Genomic DNA, 25,208 nt, shown 5'->3' on the forward strand with positions numbered 1-25,208 from the left:
ATGTGATCAAAATTCAGATGCTTGGCAACTGGTTCATACTTATGATTGTAGTTGTATCCCAAGGTCATGTGGTCAACCTTTGCAACCTTTTGACAAGCATAGTCAATGGGAAAGCTAGATTCACTTAACAGCTGGGTTACTAACTTATTAATTGCAGTGGTTCAATTAACAGCTATGGCAAGATAGGTCATAAAATGGGGCAAAACTCACTTAAATGTCTCAATAACAGAAATTTTGGGTTTAATTGTGGTCGTAAGTCATGGACTTCCTGTATACATTGCTTTTATCACTTTTGTAGTCATCTATTTGTTTTCTTTCAAGGTATCCTTTTTTACCTACTAAAGTCATTATTTTATTTTAAATCAAGAGAGAGTATTCATTTGGTAAGTATGCATGAATGGGACATTAGTTAATAGTAACTGGATTAATTGTACTAAATTGTTTCCTAATAGAGACAGCAGAGGAGTTTTCAGTTTTTTGTGATACTTTGAGAGCCAAATCTTAAGTTTTTCTGCCTCTACAAGAATTATTTAACAAATAAAATTACATGGCTAGGAATGAACATACACCTATCATCTGGGCAAGGAATTTCAATCTTGGTCTTTCCTATGATACGCTATGTAAAATTCAAACAAATGAAACTGCTATGTGCAATTATAGCTAAGAGCAACTTAGAAAGAAAACTAATGTGATACTCAAGCCAGCTGGTTCTCTGTATTTGGGGGGTGGGTAGAGGGGGAGTAGAGGAAGGTCAGCATTGATGAGGAGGAAGTTGCCTTACAGCAGGTGGAAGAAGTGGTGGCAGGCTGTGCTACAGAGGGAGAGGAGGTCTGTGAGATGGGGAGAGGAAGAGAGTCCATCTGCAGAGGAGTGTCTAGGGCACAATCCATATTCTCAAGGGAGACATTTCTTGGAAGAAGGTAGAACAGCTGGAGTTTGAGATGGAGAGCCAGAAATAAATGTGATCGAAGCCTGGTTTTGAAGCTCATAAATAAAAATTGAGTTGGGCAATAATTATTCCAATCAATCAGTGGCAGATTTTATTTTTGTTTGTTTGTTTGTTTTGGGATGGCAAGTAGAATATTTTGCCTGGGTTGTGAATAAATAACTCATTCCTATCCTTTAAATAGGCCATTAGTTGGATTTTAAAAAAAATGCCTGCAATGCTGCATAGACTCTTTTTCTTCACCTTGAGAAAGTACCTAAAGTTCTCCTTTGTCCCCAGAAAGTACTAAAGGTTTCCTTTATTTTCAGGTGTCTCCTCGTTGTCCCCAATTGATCCTGTTTTAACAACCATAACAATTACTTGCTCAGCTGCCTAGGAGATAAGTCACCACTTTTCAGTATAACTGGTACTTTCCACTGGGTTTAACTTGTTTGTAAATAATTACTTTTGGCAATATAAAATTTATGTTGGTTGATTTCATTCCACGTGTGAAGTATTTGCTACTGATGAATGTACCAGCTGCTGCACAATAGTTCTTGGGCAGTTGTTCCTAGAAAAATAAGGAATAAAATGTGAAATGGATGCTTCAGCAGAAATTGGTTACTAGAGAAACTTATGTTGAGCGTTTAGGAAATTTTATTTGGATCAGTAAGTGAAAGTTGCCTTTAGTTACTTCAAATGTGACCTTAAAGAGGCTTTATTTTTTACACATGAGGAGGTATATGTTCCAATGAGCGCTCTATATTTACTTCTTAGTCAGTTAATGTACCTGGGTTCTATTCTAAAAAAAGAAAATGACAGTAAGGTGTGTGTTTATATATATAGTATTCTTGAGCATTTCCAAAGTATGACCTTGCTTCTTCACAAAAGAAACCTTTCCTCAAGTACATCAATCTAGATAAGGATATGCAATTAATTGCTTGTTCTTTAAAAAAGGGGAAAAAAACAGCAATCAGCATTAAGATAAGTATGCTTTTAAAAAAGAGAAGCTTAATGAGTATTTTTGCCCCAAAAGGTCAGGTTTCTCACTTTATTTGCTTAAATAAGGCTGTTGCTTTGAGAAAACAGCAGGCTAATTAGTGACACAACCCATTGTTTTAAAATACTTGCACTGCAAAATGTAAATGTGAAAAAAACCCTTCACTTGTCAGAATGAAAAATGACAATAACAGAAAAATAATATGTAGGACATCTGTTTTGACTTTTCTTTTCTTTTTTGAGGTTACACGGGATTTTTAAAATGCATTCCAGGAAAATAATATAGAATTCAAACCCTAAATTGCAAGCAGATTAAAAAGTAAAACAAAGCTGTGTTAACATTTTACAAGTCCAGTAGTTAATGCTATTGTGAAATTGTTAAAGCCTTATCTGGTATGAAATTGCTTTTCAAAAACCTTTCTATTACAATGGAAAAAAGTGCATTAAATCACAGATGGAAGTGAGTTATCTGGGCATGTCCAAGAAACACTGAACATTTTCTTTGAAAGTCATGAATTCCAGTTGCTAAATCAGTACCAGTTGTATCTTGTGATAAATTAATAACTTTTTGCCAGCCTAGCAGAATAATTGCTGGAGCTATTGCTTATTGCAGTGGTGTCAAACGCGTGTCGTCACATGATTTATTGGGACTTCCCCCCCCTTCGCTAAACTGGGCGTGGGCGTGGCCAGCCCATGACGCATTTGATGAGTTTGACAGTCCTGGCTTATTGAATGGGAGAAACAGTAGTAGATGAACGGCAAGATTCTCTTTCCACCCCTCTCAGTTTGTCTAGCATATGTGTAGCATGTATTGATGCATTTGATTTTTCATTTATAGAAGACTTATAGTTATATCACAGGTGTCAAACTCAATCGCGTCATGTGACATATCATGAGTTTTTCACTTTTGCAGAACTGGAGTGCGTGTGGCCTGTGCGTGATGCATCAGAGAGGGAGTTCATTTCTAATATATGGACTGGAATTTCACTCAAAAGATATAGTCTAGAAACAGGAATAAATAAAAAATTATCTTCAATAATATTTTAAAACAAATATTTTTGTTTTTTCTTGCTATTTGTAAAAAAGTATGTAAAAATTCTCAAGTAACATTCTGCTTCAATATGTTTTTAAAAAGATGATTAAATAAATACAATATTTGACCACACACCGAGTAAATAATATTTTCTGCAAGAAGCTGAAGAAAGTATGCTTTCCCTTTTGAAGCTGACTTTAATAAACCTGGTAAAAATATTTGTTTATCATGGAGTTCGTATTGAATGGAGAAGCAGATATGCTCATTGTTGCATTTTATATTATGCATCAATTTATTTATCAATTAATTAGTCTGTATTAAAAAGGTAAGAAATTTGCCTATACAGTCCATGCAGTTTTTGAATTACTTTAGGGTCAAATTCTGAAATGTTAGAAGAGGGAAAAGAAAAATGGAAAAGAAAAAGATTTGGATGACAATATTAAGAGATTTTATTGATGACTCTTTGAAATCATGTTTTCTATTTTAATGTGTGGGGATGGTCAAAACAATGTATGGCGACCATATTTTTTTTGAGGGGGAAAGGAAGAAAGGAACCTGATTGAACAAAAGTGGTGGTGGGGAGAAGCAAGTATTAAAAAGGATTTCTGCAATCAACGTGTGTATTATCGTACCATTTATATAGTAAAAGTTAACTGATCAAAACAAAGGGCAAAAGTGAGTTAAAAAAATAAAATCTAAAGTCAGCTTTCTGAAATATAGGAGATGTAGTCATTTTTTTAATATATCCTGTAGCAGTAACATTGGTATGAAGAAAATATCCCAAACTTATGAATCATTCTTAATTCTGGTTCTTCTTTTCTCCATTTCAGGAGAGTACATTAAAACATGGAGGCCAAGGTACTTTCTGTTGAAGAACGATGGAACATTTATTGGCTATAAAGAGCGACCTCAAGATGTTGACCAGCGAGAATCCCCCTTAAATAATTTTTCAGTGGCTCGTAAGTATTTTACAATATACAGGCTTCAAGATCTGTCCCTAACAAATTGTACTTTTGAAAATGATTTTAGCTACTTAAGTCATTTTTCCGCTAACATATATATGACATACTTATTATACGTGTATATGTTCATGGCCAAACCATATTTCAAAACAAAAGGAACACACACATACCCCTAAATTAATAGTTTGGAAATAATTAGTATTGATTTAAAATTAATTCCCCTTTAAATGAAACTAATCAATTTATAAAAGCATGTTTGCACATGCACAAATATAATTCTCACACAAAACATACAAGTACATACATGTTCTTCCTTCCTTCCACCAGAAACAGCCACAAAAGAACAAAAAAAAAGATGGAGAGGAGAGGAGGAAAGAGGTAGAAAGGAAAGAAAATATAAGGGGTGTGGGTGTTGAGCTGCTGCCATCATTCCTGTCTCATAGAGGGTTAAAGTTTTACTAAAATATGTGTGGAATCCAGACTTTCCATCCAGGGACTCCACAGGCAGTTTTTGGAAGTCTTTACTTTTATTGATATGCAAGCTCTGCTCTACCTCTCTTATGAATAAAAGAATATACCCTCCACTTCCAAGATAAATGGGTGGGGGAATTTCTTTTCTTATCATGTAACATTTAGTAGTTGAATGATGATTTGGTTACTACATTATACTAATCATTATTTTTATAGTCATTTTTTAACAAAAATGACCCTTCCTGCTTAAGAGGAAAGTTTAGCAAGTTTGGGAGCTGCGGGGAGTGGGTGGGGGTGGGAATGTAGAAATAGGCAATAAATAGAAGAAGCAAGAGGGAAACCCTCCAAGCAATCCTTAATAGGGGAATCTGTTTATTAGGCCCAGGAAAAAAAATCTGTCTGGGAAGAGGGAAGGTAAAGCTAGCAAAATGGATTGTTTATCTGGTCAAAATCCTGAACAGAAGCATGTTGCAGGATCTATTTGCACCTTATCTGCTCTAAAGCCCTGTGTAAAAAAATACAACATCTTTAAAGAAACAAACCTAGCAATACCTAAGCAATTGTTACACAGCGTCAGAACGGCGTGTCAACAATTTTTAGTCTATTGATGGCCCTAACTTAAAAGGAAAGCGAAACAGATAGAAATGTGCAAACTATTTAACAAAATGGGTATTGCATATTTTTATTAACCTAAAGCTCCTTTGCACTCCCCTTCACTCCCTTTTATTTATTTATTTTTGCTTTTTTAATTTCACCTCTTGTTTATGAAGCTGCTCTCCAGTTTGCAACATAGCCATAAACAACCTACTTCTTATAGGCAAAGTGATGTTTCTGAAGCATCATAGCAAGTAGTCTTGAAATTCTGTCATGTATTTGTCCTTCTGAAAGTCATGTTCTCTATCATAGTATTTCCGCTGTCCTTTCCCTCAGTTTCCTAGAAAGCCATTTACAGATAAAAGGAGATGGATGGAAGGTTCTTTTCTCGACATTTATCAGTCTGTGGGGTGATGCCAACAAAGGCAGAGAAAGGTGTTTGACACTTCCATCATGTCATGTGAAATCTGACTCTTTTCTTGTTTTAAGTGCTTGGGGTAGAGTAAATATTTTGACATTCTAGGAAGATACTAGGCTAATTTAGGGTGCCTCTCAACCACATAATGGTGATTTGCATCTGAATGCACTGCTATCTGTTTATGTCAGAAACATTGTTCACCTCCTACTTATATTTCAAAGACCCAGCCACCATGAATGAATTGGAGTTTAGAGTTCTCCTAACAACAGACTTTTTAAATACACTTGAACTTCCTTATTTTGGTGAAGAAATGTATTTGGGGAAGAAGGAACAGTTGATCACAAATAGGAATTAATGATATTTTCATCTGATTTAGTTCTCTTTTGAAAAATGAGGAATTAGTTGTGTGTGTGTGATGCAGGTTTATAAATGCAGGTAATACAAAGATAACTAAATGAGAAAAGTACATCTGAGAATATGTATTTTTTCCATATCTAGGTATAAGCACTTGACATTTATAGGCAACATAGAAATATTGGAACTTGTCTTTTATTGTTTCAGAAAATTGTTCCATCCCTCCTTGAAGATCCAAGACATTTATACTTTATATAGGTAAATCAGGTGATGTACCATGACCTGGTGTCTTCAAGCGCCCCAGCTATGTTAAATATTATTGCACCGTACAGTCCCCAACTGTGATTTAGTTAGCATTCTGATCTGGGAATTTCCCCATTCAAAACCTAACATGATTAGTTTCTGATGCTTTTAAAACATAATATAGATACCAGATTTGTAGAAATGTCGCAGCTTGTCACTTAAACTACAAGGTCTTCCAGATGAAGCTAACTTTGGAGTTGTTATCTCTTCATAAAAAAATAAGATAGGGTTCATTTGTCAGCTATTGTTTGCTTAATTTGGGTTCGTTTAATAAGCCATAGTTTCTGGGTTCATATATCTCATTAGACCATTATGCAGGGATCATAACATAATGCTAATCAAACAGTAACACTGTTTCAGTCTTGGTCTATAAAGGTTATGATTTAGTGCAGACTTTGCCTTATTTTTTTTTTTGTTCTTGGTGTATTGTTGTCAAAAATGTCTAGTTGATCTGCTGGAAACAACAGGAAAAAACCCACAACTTATTTGTCTCTACCTGTTCACCTCTTCTAATACACAGGTTTGCATTGTATATTTTCTGGCAAATTGTTTCACGAAGCTTGTCAGAGTTCCTCCGAAATATCAATCTACTAACATAATCTTTTGGCAAAATATTTCCTGATCATTTTCTGCCTCTGCTTGCGTTTTGTGCACTACCAGTCAAAATTCTGCACAATTTAAGTCTCTGCAAGATTCAGGAATGGATTGTTGTTTTTTTCCCCTCAAGACAAATTTTTGGAATGTTACAATATCTCTGAAGAAGTCAATGTGCTTTGAATTCAGCTTCCACTACTGTAGTCCTAATGACTTAATTGTCTTATCTATTTTTTGGCAACACTAGATAAGTGGTTTGTTGCTATCCTCTTTCAGGATTTTTAGTTTTATTTCCTTGCCTAATAGGCTCAAATTTCTTGGTAGTCTCCCATAATCAAGTCAGACCCAGCTTACCTTTGTGATTGGCTAATTGTTTCTGTTGCATCCTTTGTTTTCCATGGGGAAAGACTCATGGATAGACTAGTCTAGAATATTTTCCAGCAGATCTCCTTCCCCTTCTCAAAACTCAGCATCTAAATCTGTTGTTGATGTCATTAACCCCTTAGAAGGTTAGTGCTTTTTCCTTATACTTAAATCTTGTTGCCACATTTTGAATTGAAATCAATAGAATTGTTCAAACGACTGTGAGTTACTGTTCAGTCATTTTGAGTTAAAGATACATGTAATCTTATTGGCATGCACTGAAGTATTTGAAATGTATTAAGATTCATGAATGGTGATTTTTAAGAAATGGGAACTGTCTGAAAGATTTATTATAGCATACTGGAAGGAGAAATCTATGCCTCATTTGCAGATATTATATGTATTATTTTCCCACATTTGAAATAGTATTATTTTTTATCCACAAAGTTGCAAAGAAGATTTGAGGGCAATAGGGGTCAGATGTTTTTGTTTTGTTTTTTAAACAGTTTCCCAGCCCTTTTTAAATGCTGCTTTTCCATTGCTTATGATAATTAAATTTGACTATTTACTTTATTAAGTAGCTTGATAAAATAGAAAATTAAAAGTCTCCCAGGTAAGTGCTACATCTTCTGGAGAGAAATCATATTGTTTGTATTTTATGGTCTACATCCAGTCAGTTTTGCTGTTCAGTTTTGATGATATTGGATATCTAGACAGAGGAGCCTGAAGCTGCTTTCCCTATAAAATCATGGAAACGCAAAATACTTAACAGTGGTTCAGCTAAGCAATGGCAGATCAGGTGATGGTTTTCCAGCTGCAGCCTTGGACCTACCCATATTTCAGATCCTGCCTTAGAAAGTTTGAAAATTGTAAGAAGCTATTCCTGTGGGCCTTCCTTTTCCTGCACTATTCTTCAGCTCAACCTATTTATTGTAAATATGAAAAAGGGTGTTTGGCACATTTCCTAACCTGCATTTACTGAGGTTCTGTTTGGCCATCACTCTGTCTGCTTTTAAGGGTGGCTCAGTGGCTAAGATGTTGAGCTTGTCGATCAGAAGGTTGGCCGTTAGGCAGTTACTGCAGTGTAACAGAGTGAGCTCCTGTTACTTGTCCCAGCTTCTGCCAACCTAGCAGTTCAAAAGCATGTAAAAAATGCAAGTATAAAAATAGGGACCACCTTTGGTGGGAAGGTAACAGAGTTCCGTGCGCCTTTGGTGTTTAGTCATGCTGGCCACATGACCATGGAGACATCTTCGGACAGCGCTGGCTCTTCGGCTTAGAAACTGAGATGAGCCCCGCCCCCTAGAGTTGGGAATGACTAGTACATACGTGTGAGGAGAACCTTTACCTTTACCTGTCTGCTTTTAGATCAGATGTAGCTCCTTGCTCTTTAAATAATAATTTGCCAGTTTGTTATATTTTTTCCCTTTGTCTGATACGTTAAAAGTGAGGAAATAAATTGATACCATAATGAATAAATTAATTAATAACATGATTCTAAGCAACTTAATGGAGTTGAGGATGATGATGCAAGAAGCAATCTTGGTGAAATGTAGTATGATTATTTTTCTTTAAAACATTCTACAAGATTTTTTTTCCAGATAAATTTTGCTTCTTGATGTGTTCTGTAATGATTGAGCAGGGTAATTAGACAGCATATTGTTCACTAAACAAAACATTTCTCTGTGACATTCTTGAATTATAGTGGTTATTAACTGACAAATCTCTTATTATTCATCTTCTTGTGTACTTTTAAAGATTGCTAGATCAGCAAGCTTAACAAATATCAATGGGAGAGTGCTGATTTAGAGGAAACATGTCGATTTTAATTGGTCTTATTCCACTGCTTGTAGCATACAGCAATAATAGTACAGTTTGTCACATTTGAGGTCAAAATAATTTTAACTCTCTTACGACTTTGAAGACTTCTTCTAGTCTTTTCTTATTAGACTACTCAAAAAATGCTGCAAATGAATCGGGTTGGGGTCAACAATTTCTGGGGAGGACGGAATAATTTTGTCCCACACCAGAAAAGTATTCATCTGGTTGTTGTTCTTGGTTGGTATATTAAGGCTTATCCTTGCTTCTGGGAAACATAAATCCATAGGACAAGGCAGGCAACAAAAACAACTAGAATTTGGTATTAATTTAGATTTTTTTATCATTGTATTATTAAAGAATTGGATTCATACAAGTCAGAAGGTCCAAGTCTTCTTTTTGCCCCCTTTTCCTTCTTGTTGAGGAGACTGATCCTTCCAAGAATATACTGTAGTTACAACTAGATGTGTTGGTTGTGTGACAATAAGAAAAGTGCTGTCCCTGTATCCTTTGGATTTGGATTTCATTTGGATTATAGTGATACACAGATACCCAGCAACTATCAAAAGTGAGAGAGTGAAAGTTTCATGCCATCATTTTAGGTAATCTATGCCATCTTTCCCCTGTGTTAATAATTAATACCCTTGAATTGTATTGCTCTGTAACTCCTCTAGTCTCTTCTCATTGGCCAGGCAGATTCAGGGTTGTAGGATATGTAGTCCAAATCTTTTTGAGGGTACCAGATTGCCTATATATACTTTATTCATTTGTTTCCATTTAATTTTCCATATATGTCTGGCTTAGCATTTGTTCATGGATAGGAAACATAATTACTCTTTATTGTCTCTGTGCATCACATTTATGGGACTTTGATCTATTCAGTACTGACTTTTCTAGGAAAGTCCCAAAGCTGAGCATTATGATGGAACTGATCTTCTAATGCACATTCCTTTCTGTGAGATATTCCCCTGCTTCTGTTCTTCTGCCACATTGGCAATGTTTTGAAGTGCCTTGATTACTGCTGAGTATTCAGCCATTGGTGTTCTGTTACTTCATTCTTCCTGGTTGCCCCTCTATCCTTAGCTTTTTTATTTTCTTTGCGTTTGAGATAGGGTTTGTTGAGGCTTTCCTCTTGACCTTTGGCCTCAAGGCTGTTCTTTTGCACATATGTGAGCTGCACAAATAAGCCCCTTGACAGCAGCTGATAGATATTCTCTGGCTTTCTTCTATCTCAGACAAGGCCATCAGGTTGACACTCATGTAAGTCTGTGATAATCACTTTTCAAGGTTTCATGCTTCACTTTGGATGCAGGTGCTTTACTGTGTCTCCAACCGTACCATGTCCTGGGACTTCAGATTGTTCTAGCCAAGCCATCAATTTTTCCATAAATAGATTACTGGACAGAAGTTGTAAAAGGCAGCTTCTTTAGATCTGGCAGCCATGAATGAGCAGTAGGCAAGCTGGTAGTTTCCCGATGATGTTTTTGAATGCAACTCTTATAGTTGCTGAAGCTTATTGAAGTTATATTCCTAATGGTCTGGATAATGCCAGGTTATCTACTCTGGTAGAATTGTTTTATGAATTTGGGTTCAGTTTAAAAAGTGATGCCCATAACCACAGAATTAAGACAAATATAAACAGTGACATTTCCTCGCCTAAAAATGTATACTTCTCTTGGTAAAACTTATTTTCTTTAGTCATGTAATGCACCCTTTCCTTTTAAATCTACTTGAATTCTTTCAGTAGGATACAGAGTATCTTTGGTGCGCTTTGAATGAAGACCTAAATCTTCATTTCATTAGAAAAAAGCAAAGGAAATTTGCATAAATATATGGCCTCAAATGCAGCAGCGTAGAAAGAGAGAAAGAGAAGACAGAGGGGAAAAAATTCAGCCAGTGATGATGAATACTTAATCTTATTGTAAGTGTGCAAATTGGAAGCTTTTAGTTTTAAAAGGAAGCCTGAACTTTGAGTTGCTGCCTTAATAATACCAGAGTATAAACACAAAAGCAACCAAAAATCTAATGGTTACAACTGAAATGTGCTACATTCTCTTGATAGTAGACTATGTTTATATCCCCATTATTAACACTTGGACTTCAGTAAGCAGATCTGCTTTGGCATTTGGTATTTAAATTTAAAAGAGGCTCTTTTAGCTCTTGAACTTCATAAAGCCATTTAAGAGTGAAACCAGAATGGTGTTAGAAGATGACATTTCAGTGAAATGGTCATCTTGATGCTTCCTCTTCATCTGATTACAAGTAGCCTTCGCTCACCGACCTTCCATTTATCAACCATGTGCTGAATAAGGGATACTTGCAGCCAGCCTTGGGGTTCTGGCTGTTGCAACATTCCCAGAGTCATGTCATCATCATACAGGTGCTTGGCAACCAGCTCACACTTACAGTGGTTGCAGCATTCCACAGTCATACAATTGCCATTTGTGATCTTCCCTGCTGGCCTTTCATAAGCAAAATCAATGGAGAAGCCCAACAGGGAGAATCACACGTCCACTGTGGTTAGTCTCCCCTTCCCCTGCTGCCTTTTTGCACACCACACTGTTCCTAGGCCTTCCTGAGTTTACACATACATATAGAGTACACATACTGCACTCTCTTTCCCTGGGCCTCTCCATGCCCTGCAGGCATTGTTTGTAACTCAAGCAATACGTGTAGTAGAGTAAGGGTGAATTAGGAAAGCTGTAAAAGGTGCAGTATAAAAATGCCAATGAGCTGAAATCAGTTCTTTGTGCAGGATTTAAGTTATGTGAAGGCAGTTGTGCGTTTTACAAAGTCAGGTGGCTTATTTGGCGAGCTATTTATTTTGGTCAGAAATATTCAATTCAATTTAGTTTATTACAGTCATAGACCAGAGACCAGAACAAATAAAAACACTCAGTAAATGTACAATTATAAATTCTAGTATAAAATAATAAATAAGAACTAAAATTTATGATATGTCAATTATACACGGTCTACCTATACTAAATGGTCAGAAATAGGGACGCTTTTTTTCATACTCTTTAATTTTTATATGCTTAGTGAAATGAGCACAACATGTCATTTTGATTTGGGGCCAGGCGAAAGTGCTGATGGCTTTCCGTATCATAAGGCAGCCACTTTAAGTGAAGTCCCACTTTAATCTGTTCTGTTAGTCTCTTTCTTGAAGAACTGCTGTATTTTTCAGAGTATAAGACGCACCTTTTTTCCTCAAAAAAGAGCCTGAAAATCTGGGTGCGTCTTATACATCAAATATAGCATTTTTTGTCTCACGAAGCCCCACCCCTTTCACCAAAATGGCCATGCATACCCTTATGGAGGCTTTCAGAGAGCTCCTGGAGGCTGGGGAGGGCAGAAATGAGCAAAAAACGGGCCATTTTTTGCCTTCCCAGCCCCCAGAAGCACTCTATAAGCCTCCATAAGGCTATGCATACAATTTTTTGACACAAAATGAGCCAGTTTTTGCAAAAAAACATTTTTTGCTCATTCCCCCCCCCAGCCCACCAGGAGCACTCCCAAGGCCCCCCAAGGCTGTTCATGCCTTTTTAAAAAAACAGGCCTGTTTTTGCGAAAAATGGGCCTTTTGGGGGAGGTTTGCAGAGTTCAAAAACTTTTTTTCCCCTTTTGGAAAGCTCTTTAACTGATTGATGAGAATTACATTGATCAAGTGCTGTGCCTGCAAAAACAAAGTCTTAGGTGCTGCAGATTGTCAGCGATTTCACTCTCTAGCACATGGATAAATACACCTGGAAACATTTACCTACCAACCTATCTATTCTCTCTCTCCCTACCTATCTACTGTATTTCTCTCTCTCTCTTTCTCTCTCTCCCACTCTATTTACCTACCTATCTACTCTCTCTCTCCCTACCTATCTATTGTACTTCTCTCTCTCCCCCCTCTATCTATCTATGTACCTACCTACACACTCTCTCTCCCTACCTATTTGCTGTATTTCTCTCCCCCTCACTCTATTTGTCTCTCTATTCTTCTACCTACCAACCTACCTACACACTCTCTCTCTCTCTCCCTACGTATCTACTATATTTCTCTCTCTCTCTCTCTCTTTCTATTTTTCTCTCTCTATCCCTCTACCTACTTACCTACACTATTTCTATTTCTCTCTCTATTCCTCTCCCTACCTACCTACTGTATTTCTCTCTCTTTCTCTCCCTCTCTATCCTCTATCTACCTACCTACTTTTTTTAAAAAAATGCCTCTTCAAAACCTTGGTGCGTCTTATACTCTGGTGCGTCTTATATTCCGAAAAATACGGTACTTACAGAGATTTCTATGCCTGATTAATCACAACTGTTTGCTGATAAGAATAAAGACAAATGATTATTTAAACCTGTTTACGTACCATGACTTTCTTCCCTCAATCTGTGCTAGAGTGCCAGTTGATGAAGACAGAGAGACCTAAACCAAACACATTCATCATCAGATGCCTCCAGTGGACCACAGTAATTGAAAGAACATTTCATGTGGAGACTCCAGAGGAGCGGTATGTTTCCTTCAGTCTTAAATACAAAAACAACTTGCAAAAGCAGATGTAAATGTTCAGCATTATTAGAGAGCTCCATCTTCTCAAATGCTTCCCTTTTTATTGGTTTGGTGCTGTGGGCTTTAGTCTCATTTCCCATGAAATTCACTTTTATCAGACTAGGTTGGGAGGGAATAAAGAACTCTTGTATTATAGAAGGAACTGCTTGCAATTGTGCATCACTAATAAAAGTGTGCATTGCATGTATACACAACATAGTCTAGTACCGTGATGGCGAACCTATGGCATGCGTGCCAGAGGTGGCACACAGAACGCTCTCTGCTAGCGCCATCGCCCCAGGTCAGATCTTCGTGGCGTTCCTTCCGTGAGCTTTTGTTTCCCTGCAAACGATGAAACAGAAGCTCACGGAAGAAAAAGATCTTGCTGCGCTGCCATTGTTGGGATGCCTTCCTCCCGCCAGCCAGCTGGGCTTTGGGTCTCTGCTGCACATGTGTGCATGTATGCATGTGCACATGTTCGCACATGCACACATTTGCGTGCATACACCTTTCAGTTTGGGCATGGATGCATGCAATTTGGGCACTCAGTGGATAAAAGGTTCATCTTCACTGGTCTAGTATTTCTACCTCTCCCAAAAAATAGCTTTCAAGAATGTTGGACTGAAATTTCTGTCATCTGTTACCAACCAGGTGTCCTACTGTCCTATATAATAACCAGAAGAACACATTTTACTCCAGACCAGAATTTAAAATATCTTAGGAAGGAAAATGGTGGTTCCTAACAGTATTCCTATTCCTGTTTTCTAACATTCCAAACATGATTGAAGCCCAATTATTTTTTGGAAAGTAAGCTTGGAAGTAAGCTTTGCATTTCCCCCTACTCTTTTCCAAAATCACACATCACAATGAAATAATTTTTATATTTTCTTAGGGAAGAATGGACAAAAGCCATCCAAACAGTAGCAGACAGCCTTAAGAAGCAAGAGGAAGAAAGCATGGATTTTCGATCTGGTTCGCCCAGTGATAATTCAGGTGCTGAAGAAATGGAAATTTCAATGACAAAACCAAAACACAAAGTAGTAAGTATTATTTTTCAGTCACACACACTCATGTGAATTCCACATGTCCTTCAGTGTCATAAGCTGCCTTTTTCAATATGGTACCTGCCAGTTTCTAAAATTCTCACGTAGTCTCAATGCATCTAAAACCATCAAATTGAGAGAGCATCAATTTGAATATCTTTTGTAGCTTTGTGTTCTTCAAGTTATTTTGATTTCAGCATTTACTATCCCTAAGCAATAGCTGTGTTGGTTGGGGTTTAGAAACTGCTGCAGGAATGCCTGGGGTAACTTTAGATGAGTTTCTTCTTCAAAAGTTAAAGGAGTTTAACATTTTCTGAGGGGTAGTGCCAAGCCCTTGTAGAGGTGAGGGACAAATTATATGGTTGGATACAATGCTTTCTAATAGAATTTTACAACAGGCAGGGAAATATCTAGAAGGCTGGAAATTGAATTATATTTAACCATATCTGCATTTTAGACTGTAAGGCAGGTATAGCTTAATATAAATTAAATATAAATTAAAGAGCCCTGGTGGCACAGTAGTTAGAATGAAGTATTTCAAACCTGATTGGCTCAGGGTTGACTCAGCCTTCCATCCTTCCAAAGTCAGTAAAATGAGGACTTAGATTGTTGAAGGCAATAGGTTCATATTTGTAAACTTCTCAGAAACTGCTCTAAAGCACATGGAGTGGTATATAATTGTAAGTGCTATTGCTATTGTTAAGTTATAATCTTAACAAGCTTATCCAGGGTACTAAATTTGTTGTACTTTCTGTAGCAAATAGGAAAGTTTAATTCATTTACTTAGGCCAATGTTTCGCAAACTTGGCAAATTCAGACTATATGAACTTCAACTCCCAGAATTCCCCAGCCAGCAGCATTCTGGAAATTAAAAGTCCACCCAGCTTAAAATTGCTGAAGTTGACAAACATTGCCTTAGATAGTGACATACATTGAAACAGTTGTTCATTTAGATAATTCTGGAATACAGTTAGTAAGGTATTTCTTTATATCACTACATAAATGCATAGAGTATCTGGATTAATTCATCTTTTTAAACCTTAATTTGTTCAGTTTATTTTTGGCTTTTAGCGTAACGTGCAAACTCAGCCACTATGATTTATTCTTCTTTTGAAAATCCTGGATTCATGTGATAAGAGAACGAGTTGATCTAAGTTGTCAGTTATTTTCCTTCATTTACTGTTTAATTGGCCTATAACATTTTAAACCTGTCTTCGACAGACAATGAATGAATTTGAGTACCTTAAGCTCCTGGGAAAAGGTACTTTTGGAAAGGTCATTCTGGTGAAAGAGAAAGCAACTGGACGCTATTATGCCATGAAAATTTTGAAGAAGGAAGTAATTGTTGCAAAGGTAAGATTGTTGTGGTTTACCCTTCTAGAACAGTAGGGATGCTGAATATGTCAGGACTGTTTTCTTTTTTTCAAACTTGAGGTTTTTGAACCTCAAGATGCATTTCATCTCATTTATGAATTAAATTCTCAGAGAATTGAGATCATTTTTTCCCAGGGGTGAAATGCTACCGGTTCACCTGAACCGCTATAAAAAAATGCTTTAAAAAGTTTTTTTAAAAAGTTCCGACAATTGTGCGGCACAGCTGATTGTTACACAGCTGACCGCTTGAACTTTTTTATTTACTGTTTTTAGCATTACCGGGAGAACTGGTAGTTAAAAAATGCTTTTAAAAGTTTTTTAAAAGTTGGCCATGTCCACCCAGTCACATGACCCTACCACCAAGCCACGCCCACAGAATCGGTAAGGAATTTTTTTAATTTCATCACTGTTTTTTTCCCTAATATGACATGAAGCCATAGATTAGTACTAGCTGTACAAGCCTTAATATCAGAGTTAGACAAGCTATGTTTTGTGCAATTATATTTGGCAATTAAAAGAATCGGGAAATAACATTGGGATGTGAGAATCTGTTCTGTTCTTTGAAAACATGTTGCAGAACACTGTAACTGAAGCCAGTCAATTAATAAAAGCTGAAATTGTCAATTTGAGCAAACTTCATACATAAAATTAAGTCAGTGTAGTTGTTTTTGGTCTGGTTCTGGATGAAATCTGAACCCAACTGCAGTGGTTTGTAACCCATACTTTATGGATTGGCATTATACGTGAGTTAGACAACTATAGTTGAGGGACAGTCTCTTGCCAGTCACATCTACCCAACCCATCAGAGCGGGGAAGCAGGGAATGTTGCAGGTCCCATCCCTTAGGGAGATACACCTGGTGGAACCCATAAGAAGCACCTCCATGGTGGCCCCCTCTCTCTGGAACATCATTCCCCCAGAGATTAGAATGGCCCCCACTCTAATGCTCTTCCAGAAGGCACTGAAGACCTGGTTCTGCCAGTGGGCCTGGGGAACCCAGAGCAGGATGGAGCCCATTAAATGGCTCGAATGAGGTGCTGTCACCGGGGCAGGGGGCAATTTTACTATATTAATTTATTATATGACTCTTCTTTTATTAGTTCTGTTGTTTTTATATAAAGTTTTATATTCTGTAAGCCGCCTTGAGTTGCTATATGCGAATAGGCTGCAATATCAATTCCCCAAATAAACAAATAGTTTGTTCAACCTGAATTGATCTGTGGTTATCAAATCTAATTGGAAACCCACCCATGTTGCCTAGATCAGTAGAGAGAGACAGACAGACAACATCTGATTTATCGTAATCTTTTTTTGAAGAAACTTCCTGATGTTAGCGCTTTTCCTAACATTTTGGCTAAAATTGGCCATATCACATAGGTTAAAAATATTTGTCCTTGAAATATAAATTAATTATATTATGGTGAATGTGTGCCCTTCCAGGCATTGAACTCCAGCTCCCATCAATCCTAGCCAGCCAAGTCAATGACAAGGAATGGCAGGAGATGTAATGTATTTTGATTTCAGCAAAGAATCTGACAAAGCATAATATACTGATTAGCGAGCTAGTGCAGACTAAGTGTAAGCTAAATGAAGTGACAGTTAAGTGGATACATACTGTAGCTATTTCAAACATCATACTACCCAAGGTTCTCATCAGCTGGGCAATTGAAATATCAAGTGAGCTACACTAGTGCAGCCATGTTTCTGCACTCCACAGGATTTTATTGATTATTTGGATGAAAAGGGGGAAGGAAGCCTTATCAGGTTTGTGGAATAGCAGCTGATGCTTTAGAAGGCAGAAATAAAATTCAAATGATCTTACAGAATTGGGCTCAAGCTCATAAAATAAAACTTGATAGAAGCAAGATAGAATCTCCATAGACATTTGCTAGAAGCAAATGCAAGTTTCCTCACTTAGAAAACAGGAAATAGATTGCAGGAGAACAGAATGCAGGGCATCTGGCTTGGCAATATTACTTTTGAAATATTTGAAAGTAGTAGTTAAGTGCAAACTGAGTATGAAACAGCCACAAGTTGCGGCTACAAAAAGACAAATGAGGTTTTAAGGTACATCAACAGAACTATAGTTTCTAAACAATGGGAAATCATAGTTTCACTTTATGTACTGGTCAGTTCCTACCCCTGGTGTATTCTCTCTAGTTCTGGCACCACACTTTAGGGATTCAGACAAACTGGAAAAAAGGTTAAGGGAACCACTATGAAGACAATCAGGATACTAGAAATAGAGTCCAGGAAAGAGAGATTAAAAGGTCTGAATAGTCTGAGGTCAGGGCATAAATGCTGGTTTTCCATTTTCTGACAAGATGTTTGCACAGTTCATGACCTTCAACACTTCAGAGTGCAAAACATACAATAATAGTTTTATGTTACTGTAAGGCACAAAAAATGTCTTCTGACAGTAGCAGTAACCTTCAGCAGTGATGCCAGTTATTTTGAGAGTGATTGAGGAGGATGGAGAGCCATCTGGCAGAGATGCTTGAATTTGGGTTTCTGAGCTGAGCAGAAGATTGGACTCAGGGACCTAAATGGCCCTTTCCAAATTGATGATTTTCTGAGATGCAGTCTGGAAGGATTCCACATTATTCTCACCTGTATTATATAAACTGGCTTTTAAATGCTCTGCTTCATTTTCTAGGACATTTAGAAAGGCTGTTTTATTCATTCTTCTGTCAAAAGTAGTTTTTAATGAGTAAAATTGAATTGTCACATATTCTTTACTATTTCGGTTGTCCTGCAGGATGAAGTAGCACATACTCTGACAGAAAACCGGGTTTTGCAGAATTCTAGGCATCCATTTTTAACAGTAAGCATTCTTTCTGTAATTTTTTAAAAGTCTCTTATGAATGAGAAATAATGGTTACCTCTGTGTTTGTTCTCACTAACAAAAGCAGATTGGCACGTGTTTCTCCAAATTGGATGGAATATATGATAAACAACCTAATCCAGTTTATGCAGTACAATTTAGAGTCAATTTGTGAGCAAATGGTGCTTTATGATGCCAATTGTAAGGGAAAGAACTTTACTCAATGTGCATGCACGGTTACATGTCCGCGCGCACACAATTATTTTTGTCATCCAAAGAGGTACAGATGGGGACTTAGTAGTTCTAGGACTTGGAAAATGTTAGATAAAGCAATTAGTGCCTGCCCATCATGTTGATTGAATAGTATGTCTAGTATCAGAGGTATTTTTTTTTAGTACAGCCTTGGAAATAAGCTTATAAAATATGTAACCTGGCAGAAGTTTAGAACATAACATCAGCAGTTCTCTGGTGGGTTGGACCTGTGATCCATCAAGTCCAGCATTCTGTTCTCACAGTGGCTAACCAACCGCACAAGGAAGCCCATATTTCTCCCTACAGGTGGCCTTCAGAGGGAGACAACCAGCCATCAAGTCTAATAGCCATTGGTCTTTATGACTTTTGTGAATTAGTCCAACCCTTTCTGAATCCAAACAAGTCAGTAGGCAGCATCATATCTTGTCATCTTCATACTCTTCCAGGCATGCATTTCCTTACGAACACATTTGTTTTCCAGCCTTCTGTGGAAAATAGCAGGATGCTTGCAGTCAACCCAAATACCATGTAAGCAATTTTTCAGAGATACCAACATTTCTCTAGTGTTATTTATTTGGGAACACACTTCTAATAGGGTATTCCAAAACATGTTTGTTAAAAAATCATTTTTGATTGAGGCTAATTACTATGAAAAAAAATCATCTTCTGCCTATCCCTTTTCATTTCAAAAGTCCTTAATTCCTCACTGGTCTCCTTAGGTCTGAGAACTAATCTTGTAGTTGTGCTTGATCACCTGGTAAGTATTGTTGCAGAATTTACCCTAATTATAGGGAAAAGAAAGCTCCCCTTTCTTGTCTTCCCAGCTCGCTCAGACGTTTGTCACCCAGTATATGTGCAACTCACGGCATATAGGGCTGTCCTGAAGACTATGCAGAACCTTCAAATGGTTCAGCATATGGTAACTCAGGTTGCTACAGCTGCTTGGAAGGTCAGTCATGTAATCATACCTCCCTCTTGTGAAACATGTGACCCTAGACATTTGGATCACCTCCCCTTAATTTTCTTCCAACGAGCAGTGAAAACATGATTCCTCAGAAGAGCGTTTGAATCATGGTGGGATACGACCGGTATGCCCCGGTACGGGTGTACCAGTGCCTGCTGGGAGCAACAGGTACTGTTCCAGTACGGTGCTTCGGAGGGCCTGCTCGCCCGCCGTCCTTACCTGTATATGAGCCGATTGGGGCTTCCGTGCACGGAGCGTTTGGCGCCTGCGCAACACTCCGGCAAGCAGCTGGAGTGTTGCAGAGCCATCATGGGCGGTAAGTACGCATGTGCTACCGCACGTGTGCATGTGGTGGACGCCCGGCCCTGTTGCACCGTACTGATTGCAACCGGATCTGGAACCCACCACAAGTTTGAATCTAAAAAGCTTGTTATTACTCCTGCACATCAGATTAACACATGTATTTGTCTTAGTTTGGTTTTAATCGTATGTTCTGTTACTTCAGCGCAAATAGGAATTGAGAAGCATAGAAAGCAAAGTAAATAAACAAGTGAAAAGTTTGGATCCGCGGTACTTTTGACTTCCTTAACTTTTGTAATACGAAGTCCTTTATCCTACTTTCATTAAGAGAACCAGGTGATTCATGATCAACTAATGGATCTTCAGCAGGACTTGCCAGAGCTTTGGGAGGGGGAGAGTTCTTGTTCTGGATCCAGAAAATGCTGTCTTATACAATCCATTATTATTTATGGATATGTTTATTTTTATCTAAGGCCAACGTTGTGACTCCTTCTCTGGCTTTGAAACCCCAGCTGTAACTTCTGGGCTGCAGCCCAAGCAAAACGAAATAGAGAGCATGTCAAACCAAGCTGGCACTCTTTGCGCTGCAAAAGTCTGCATGATGAGTGGAGGCATCACCACTTGGGGGCTTCCCATTCAGAAGCAATGCATTTCTGGTTGCTGGGAATGAATCATTAGTGGAAGGGAAAACACTTGCTAGATGGAGCTTTAGATCAGATATAGTAGAGCTCTTTCATTTGTGTATTTATTCGCTCAATTTATATAACCACCAGTCTCACACACATCACTCTGAGCTCATAGAAAAGTACAAAAAAATCAGAATCATACAACAAAAATCATTAAAAGCACATTAACAGTAATTAAAGACTCAATAACATCTATATAAATGTGAATAAATAAATAATAAGTATCATAGTTAGGATGTCTTCTTGGTGCACAATTTTGGAAACAGAATTGGGAATAATCTTCAGTATTATGAAATACTCCAGCATCTTTCTTGTATCTATCTTACCTTCACTTTTCAAGCTTAGCTGAATGTCGTTACTGAATTGTAAGACATGTCCAAGCTAAATAAAGTAATGTCTACTTTATTTCATTTTTCCTTTATTATATACTTTACTTTTATTACAACTGCTACCATTATTCCATTATTTGATAATATGCATGTAACAATCATCAGAGGTAAATGTTAAATTAGGGAGAATATTGAACACTATTGAATATTGTTAAAGTTGTTTCGTTCCAATATAAACAGCAATCTTAGTTGACAACTGTTCTGTTGCATTGCAAACTCTTCTACAAATTTTGCTATTTCAGTTTGGCTATTGTATTGCATTGTATTGTTCAATACAGTCTAAAAGACTGTGCCATGAGGAATATGCATAAAAAGCAAGAGAAAAGAAAAAGGAAATTTGCAATTAAAACAAGAATATTCATAGTGTATACTGAAAGTGTTCCCTTTAGAAAGGGGCAGGGGTTTATTCAGTAGAGAGGGATTCATCATTTCCTGTTACAGCAGATGCGATTTGTGAAGTTTCAGGGCACAGGTCCAACTCCAGTAAACTCCTGGTTGGTTATAAAGCATAACAGATGATGTAAAAGTAAGATTTTTGTCTACTTTTTTTTAGGCATTGAAATATTCTTTTCAGACGCATGACCGTTTGTGTTTTGTTATGGAATATGCTAATGGAGGGGAGGTAAGGATCATGTTCCTCAAAATCAAATGCTATTAAGTGATGTCATTTTAATGGTTGGAAAACTTCTCAGTTTGTCTATTAACTTTTTTAAAAAGCTTGCAAAGATCAGGCCTTTAATTAACGATAGAGCAGAAGCGTTGTGTGTGTAAGGAGGCAGTTTTACTCTTTGGCATTTTTGTCATAAATTTATGCCTTCATTATTTTTATTATTTTGACAAATAACTCGGGGTGTTGAGCATAACTGGCACTTATTTTTCTTCCTATTTTCTTGAAGTGGTTGGGCTCAAAGAGGGTGACTGGCCCAAAGCCACTGAGACAGCTTTGATGCCTAATGCAGGACTAGAATTCACACTTTCCCAGTTTCTAGCCTGGGGCCTTAATCACCAGACCAGTGGTTCCAAACGTGGGGCCCAGGTTGGGGACAATTTGATTTTTAATGGGGGCAATGTGAACCTTGTTTAAGCCAAGTTAATGGATGGCCTTTTAGGCTTTCTCTGCATGAGTAGAGCTCACTTTTTGAGTAAAGTAAGAATTATATGTCACCGGGGGTGGGGGGGCATTTGGGATTTTAGAGATCCTTAGGTGGGGCATGGCCAAAAAAAGGTTGGGAACCACTGCACTAGACTCTATTATAACACATACAACAGTGCTTTTAAAAAAATCACTTAAAGACCTAACAAAACCAGAAGGAAATATGCCAAGCAGAAACATGAAATAAGCTATGCATGTTAATTATTTTCACTGACTTCCCTTTATAGACATTGCATAAATTTCTTCTGATATGAAGCTATTTGTCTTTCCAGCTATTTTTCCATCTATCACGAGAACGTGTTTTTTCTGAAGATCGTGCCCGGTTCTATGGAGCTGAAATTGTATCGGCGTTGGACTACCTACATTCAGAGAAAAATGTGGTATATAGAGACTTAAAGGTATGTAGATTGGAGGTGGAGTGGTGCTAAATCTGTTTTTAAAATGCTAGTTTGATTGATGATTCCCCATCTCTGCATAAGGCAGGGCTCCTCTCCTCACATGTCAAAAATCGCATTCAGTTTTAGAAACACCTCTATGTATGTTCTTTTTTTCAGTTTGTACTGAAAACCAATACAAAATCAACGTTCAAATGCATTTGCTGAATACAGAATAACAGAGTTGGAAGAGATCTTGGAGGTCTTCATTTGTACAATACAGTCGCAGTACAAAACACCAACATTTTAAAGAAGCTAAATTGAAAATCATCCTCAGAATGAATAAATCAAAGCGCTCTGAACTTTTAAATTTGGCCTCATCCAAGGTCAGATTGTATTGGATGATCACATTTCATTGATCACATTTTTAATATTGCTTACAGCTCCCCTCCTTTTATAAAGTGCTGTTCTATATTAAGCCTAATAAATTCAGGCAAACACTGATAGGAGGGACATTTCTCCATTCAAAACTCTGAAGAATTGCAGCCAGTCTGAATAGGCAACCATGGTTAAAGGAAAAGACTCCTAAGTTGAGTTGAGCCCGATTCCTGATGGTTAAATGAAGGCATTGATAAAAGGTTTTGTTGATAGTACAGAGACGATTGGTCATTGTATTTTTCTAGAATTTTTTTAAAAAGTCAAAATAGCATGCATTATCTTTCAAAAAATAAGCCCTCCCTATCTGAAAGGAAGAAGGAATCCTCTTCTAAATTTATGCAAGGCTAGTAACATATATGCCATATTTTTCGGACTATATAAGACACACCGGAGTATAAGACACACCAAGATTTTGAAGAGAAAAACAAGAAAAAATACTTTTTGGCATCCACGCATTTGGTTTTTTTGCTCTCTTCATTCCCCAGGAGCACTCTGCAGGCCTCCCAAGCCTTCTGTGTGTCCTATTTTTGCAAACATTTTTGGTCTCCCAAACCTCCCAGGAGTGCTGTTTTTGCTCTCTCCAGCACCCAGGAGCACTCTGCAGGCCTCCCAAACCCTCTGTGCGCCCTGTGTTTGGTTTCTCAAACCCCCAGGCATTTTTGCTCTCCCCAGCCTACTGGAGGACTCTGTAGGCCTTCCAAACCCTCTGTGTGTGTCATTTTTGCTGTAAATGGACCCTCAGGGCGGGGTTTCGGGAGTCCAAAAATGGCTGTATTCAGTATATGAGACGCACCAAAATTTCCATCCTCTTTTTGGGGGGGGGGGGAAGTGTGTCTTATACTCCAAAAAGTATAGCAATCATTATTATTATTTATTACATTTTGGTGCTGCCTGACTCCTAGTGACACTGGACAGTTAGAGTTAGAGCAGTTACATTATCCTAAAGATATTTTTTCCAATGACTCCCAATGAATCAATACTTTATAAAACTCTCTTTCCTAGAATATATGCCTGGATTGCTCTTATACAACATATAGGTGAGACAGTGGAAATTATTTGACATTTCATTCCTCTCACACTCCCACATGTAAAGAATGGTGTAATTGGAATACTTATCCCTCCATGCTATTTCCATTATCATTCTCCCTGTTTTCCCCATATTAAATAGCTACTATTTGCATGAGGATTTGTTTATTCTGGGAGAGAAAAAAATTAGCAAAGGGTTATTCTCCATTATTCATCATTCTGAAGGAAATAATGCAGTCCTGATTCTCTGTTTCGGCATCTTTGAAGCAGGGGATGTAAGCATGGATAGCCAATGCCTTGGGTGATTAGTCCTCTATAACATAATCCAGAAAATTCTCCATCCAATCCTAATTTCTTGACGGATTTATACAACAGTAGATCACTATTCTTCTAATCTCCAAATCCCATATCTGCAACATTTATTTATTTATTCAAAACATTTATGTATCCACCCAGCTTGTAAAAAACTCTTGAGTGGCTCCCAATCAAAAATACAGGATCAAGCAAGTATGGAGATAACATTGGTTTTCTTGATAAAATCATCATCAATCTGATATCTTCAGATGTTTTGGAATTGCAATTCCCAGACTCCCCTAAAACGCCAGAGAATATCTGTTGAAAAAAGCTGCCATAATGTTATCATAGTGATGTTTAAAATGGCTTTAAAAAAGCCAGGTAGATGAGATGAGCAGTGTAGAAATATGAAAGATAAATAAATAAATAAAAATTACTGTGGAGAGATTATAATTTACACCAAATATCCAGTCCAACTTCTGGTTACCACAGTTTTGGACAGCCATAAAAGCATGAGTTTTCAGAAGACATTGGAAATGAGTAAGGCTGTGAGAATCAGTTTGGTATAGTGGTTAAGGCATCAGGCTACAAACGTGGAGATCAAGAGTTCTAATCCCACTTTAAGCATAAAGCCATCTGGGTGACCTTGAGCCAGTCACACACTCTCAGCCTTAGGAAGCAGGCAGTGGCAAACAACTTCTGAAATCAGGCGTCAACC

The 25,208-nt window shown here is 37.5% G+C and overlaps 1 protein-coding gene across 2 annotated transcripts in view; it reads left to right on the forward strand.

Annotated features, from left to right (window-relative positions):
* Window positions 1-25,208, forward strand: part of AKT1 (AKT serine/threonine kinase 1) — a 97,180-nt gene that overhangs the window by 54,762 nt on the left and 17,210 nt on the right. For both annotated transcript variants that reach the window (XM_032235085.1, XM_032235076.1), the window contains exons 3-9: window positions 3,788-3,916; window positions 13,225-13,336; window positions 14,267-14,414; window positions 15,639-15,770; window positions 18,549-18,614; window positions 21,759-21,827; window positions 22,631-22,756. In XM_032235085.1, coding sequence (XP_032090976.1) covers window positions 3,788-3,916; window positions 13,225-13,336; window positions 14,267-14,414; window positions 15,639-15,770; window positions 18,549-18,614; window positions 21,759-21,827; window positions 22,631-22,756 — 782 coding nt within the window. The remainder of the gene's footprint in view (window positions 1-3,787; window positions 3,917-13,224; window positions 13,337-14,266; window positions 14,415-15,638; window positions 15,771-18,548; window positions 18,615-21,758; window positions 21,828-22,630; window positions 22,757-25,208) is intronic.

Source organism: Thamnophis elegans, chromosome 1 (genome assembly GCF_009769535.1).
Source record: "Thamnophis elegans isolate rThaEle1 chromosome 1, rThaEle1.pri, whole genome shotgun sequence".
Lineage (NCBI taxonomy): Eukaryota > Metazoa > Chordata > Lepidosauria > Squamata > Colubridae > Thamnophis > Thamnophis elegans.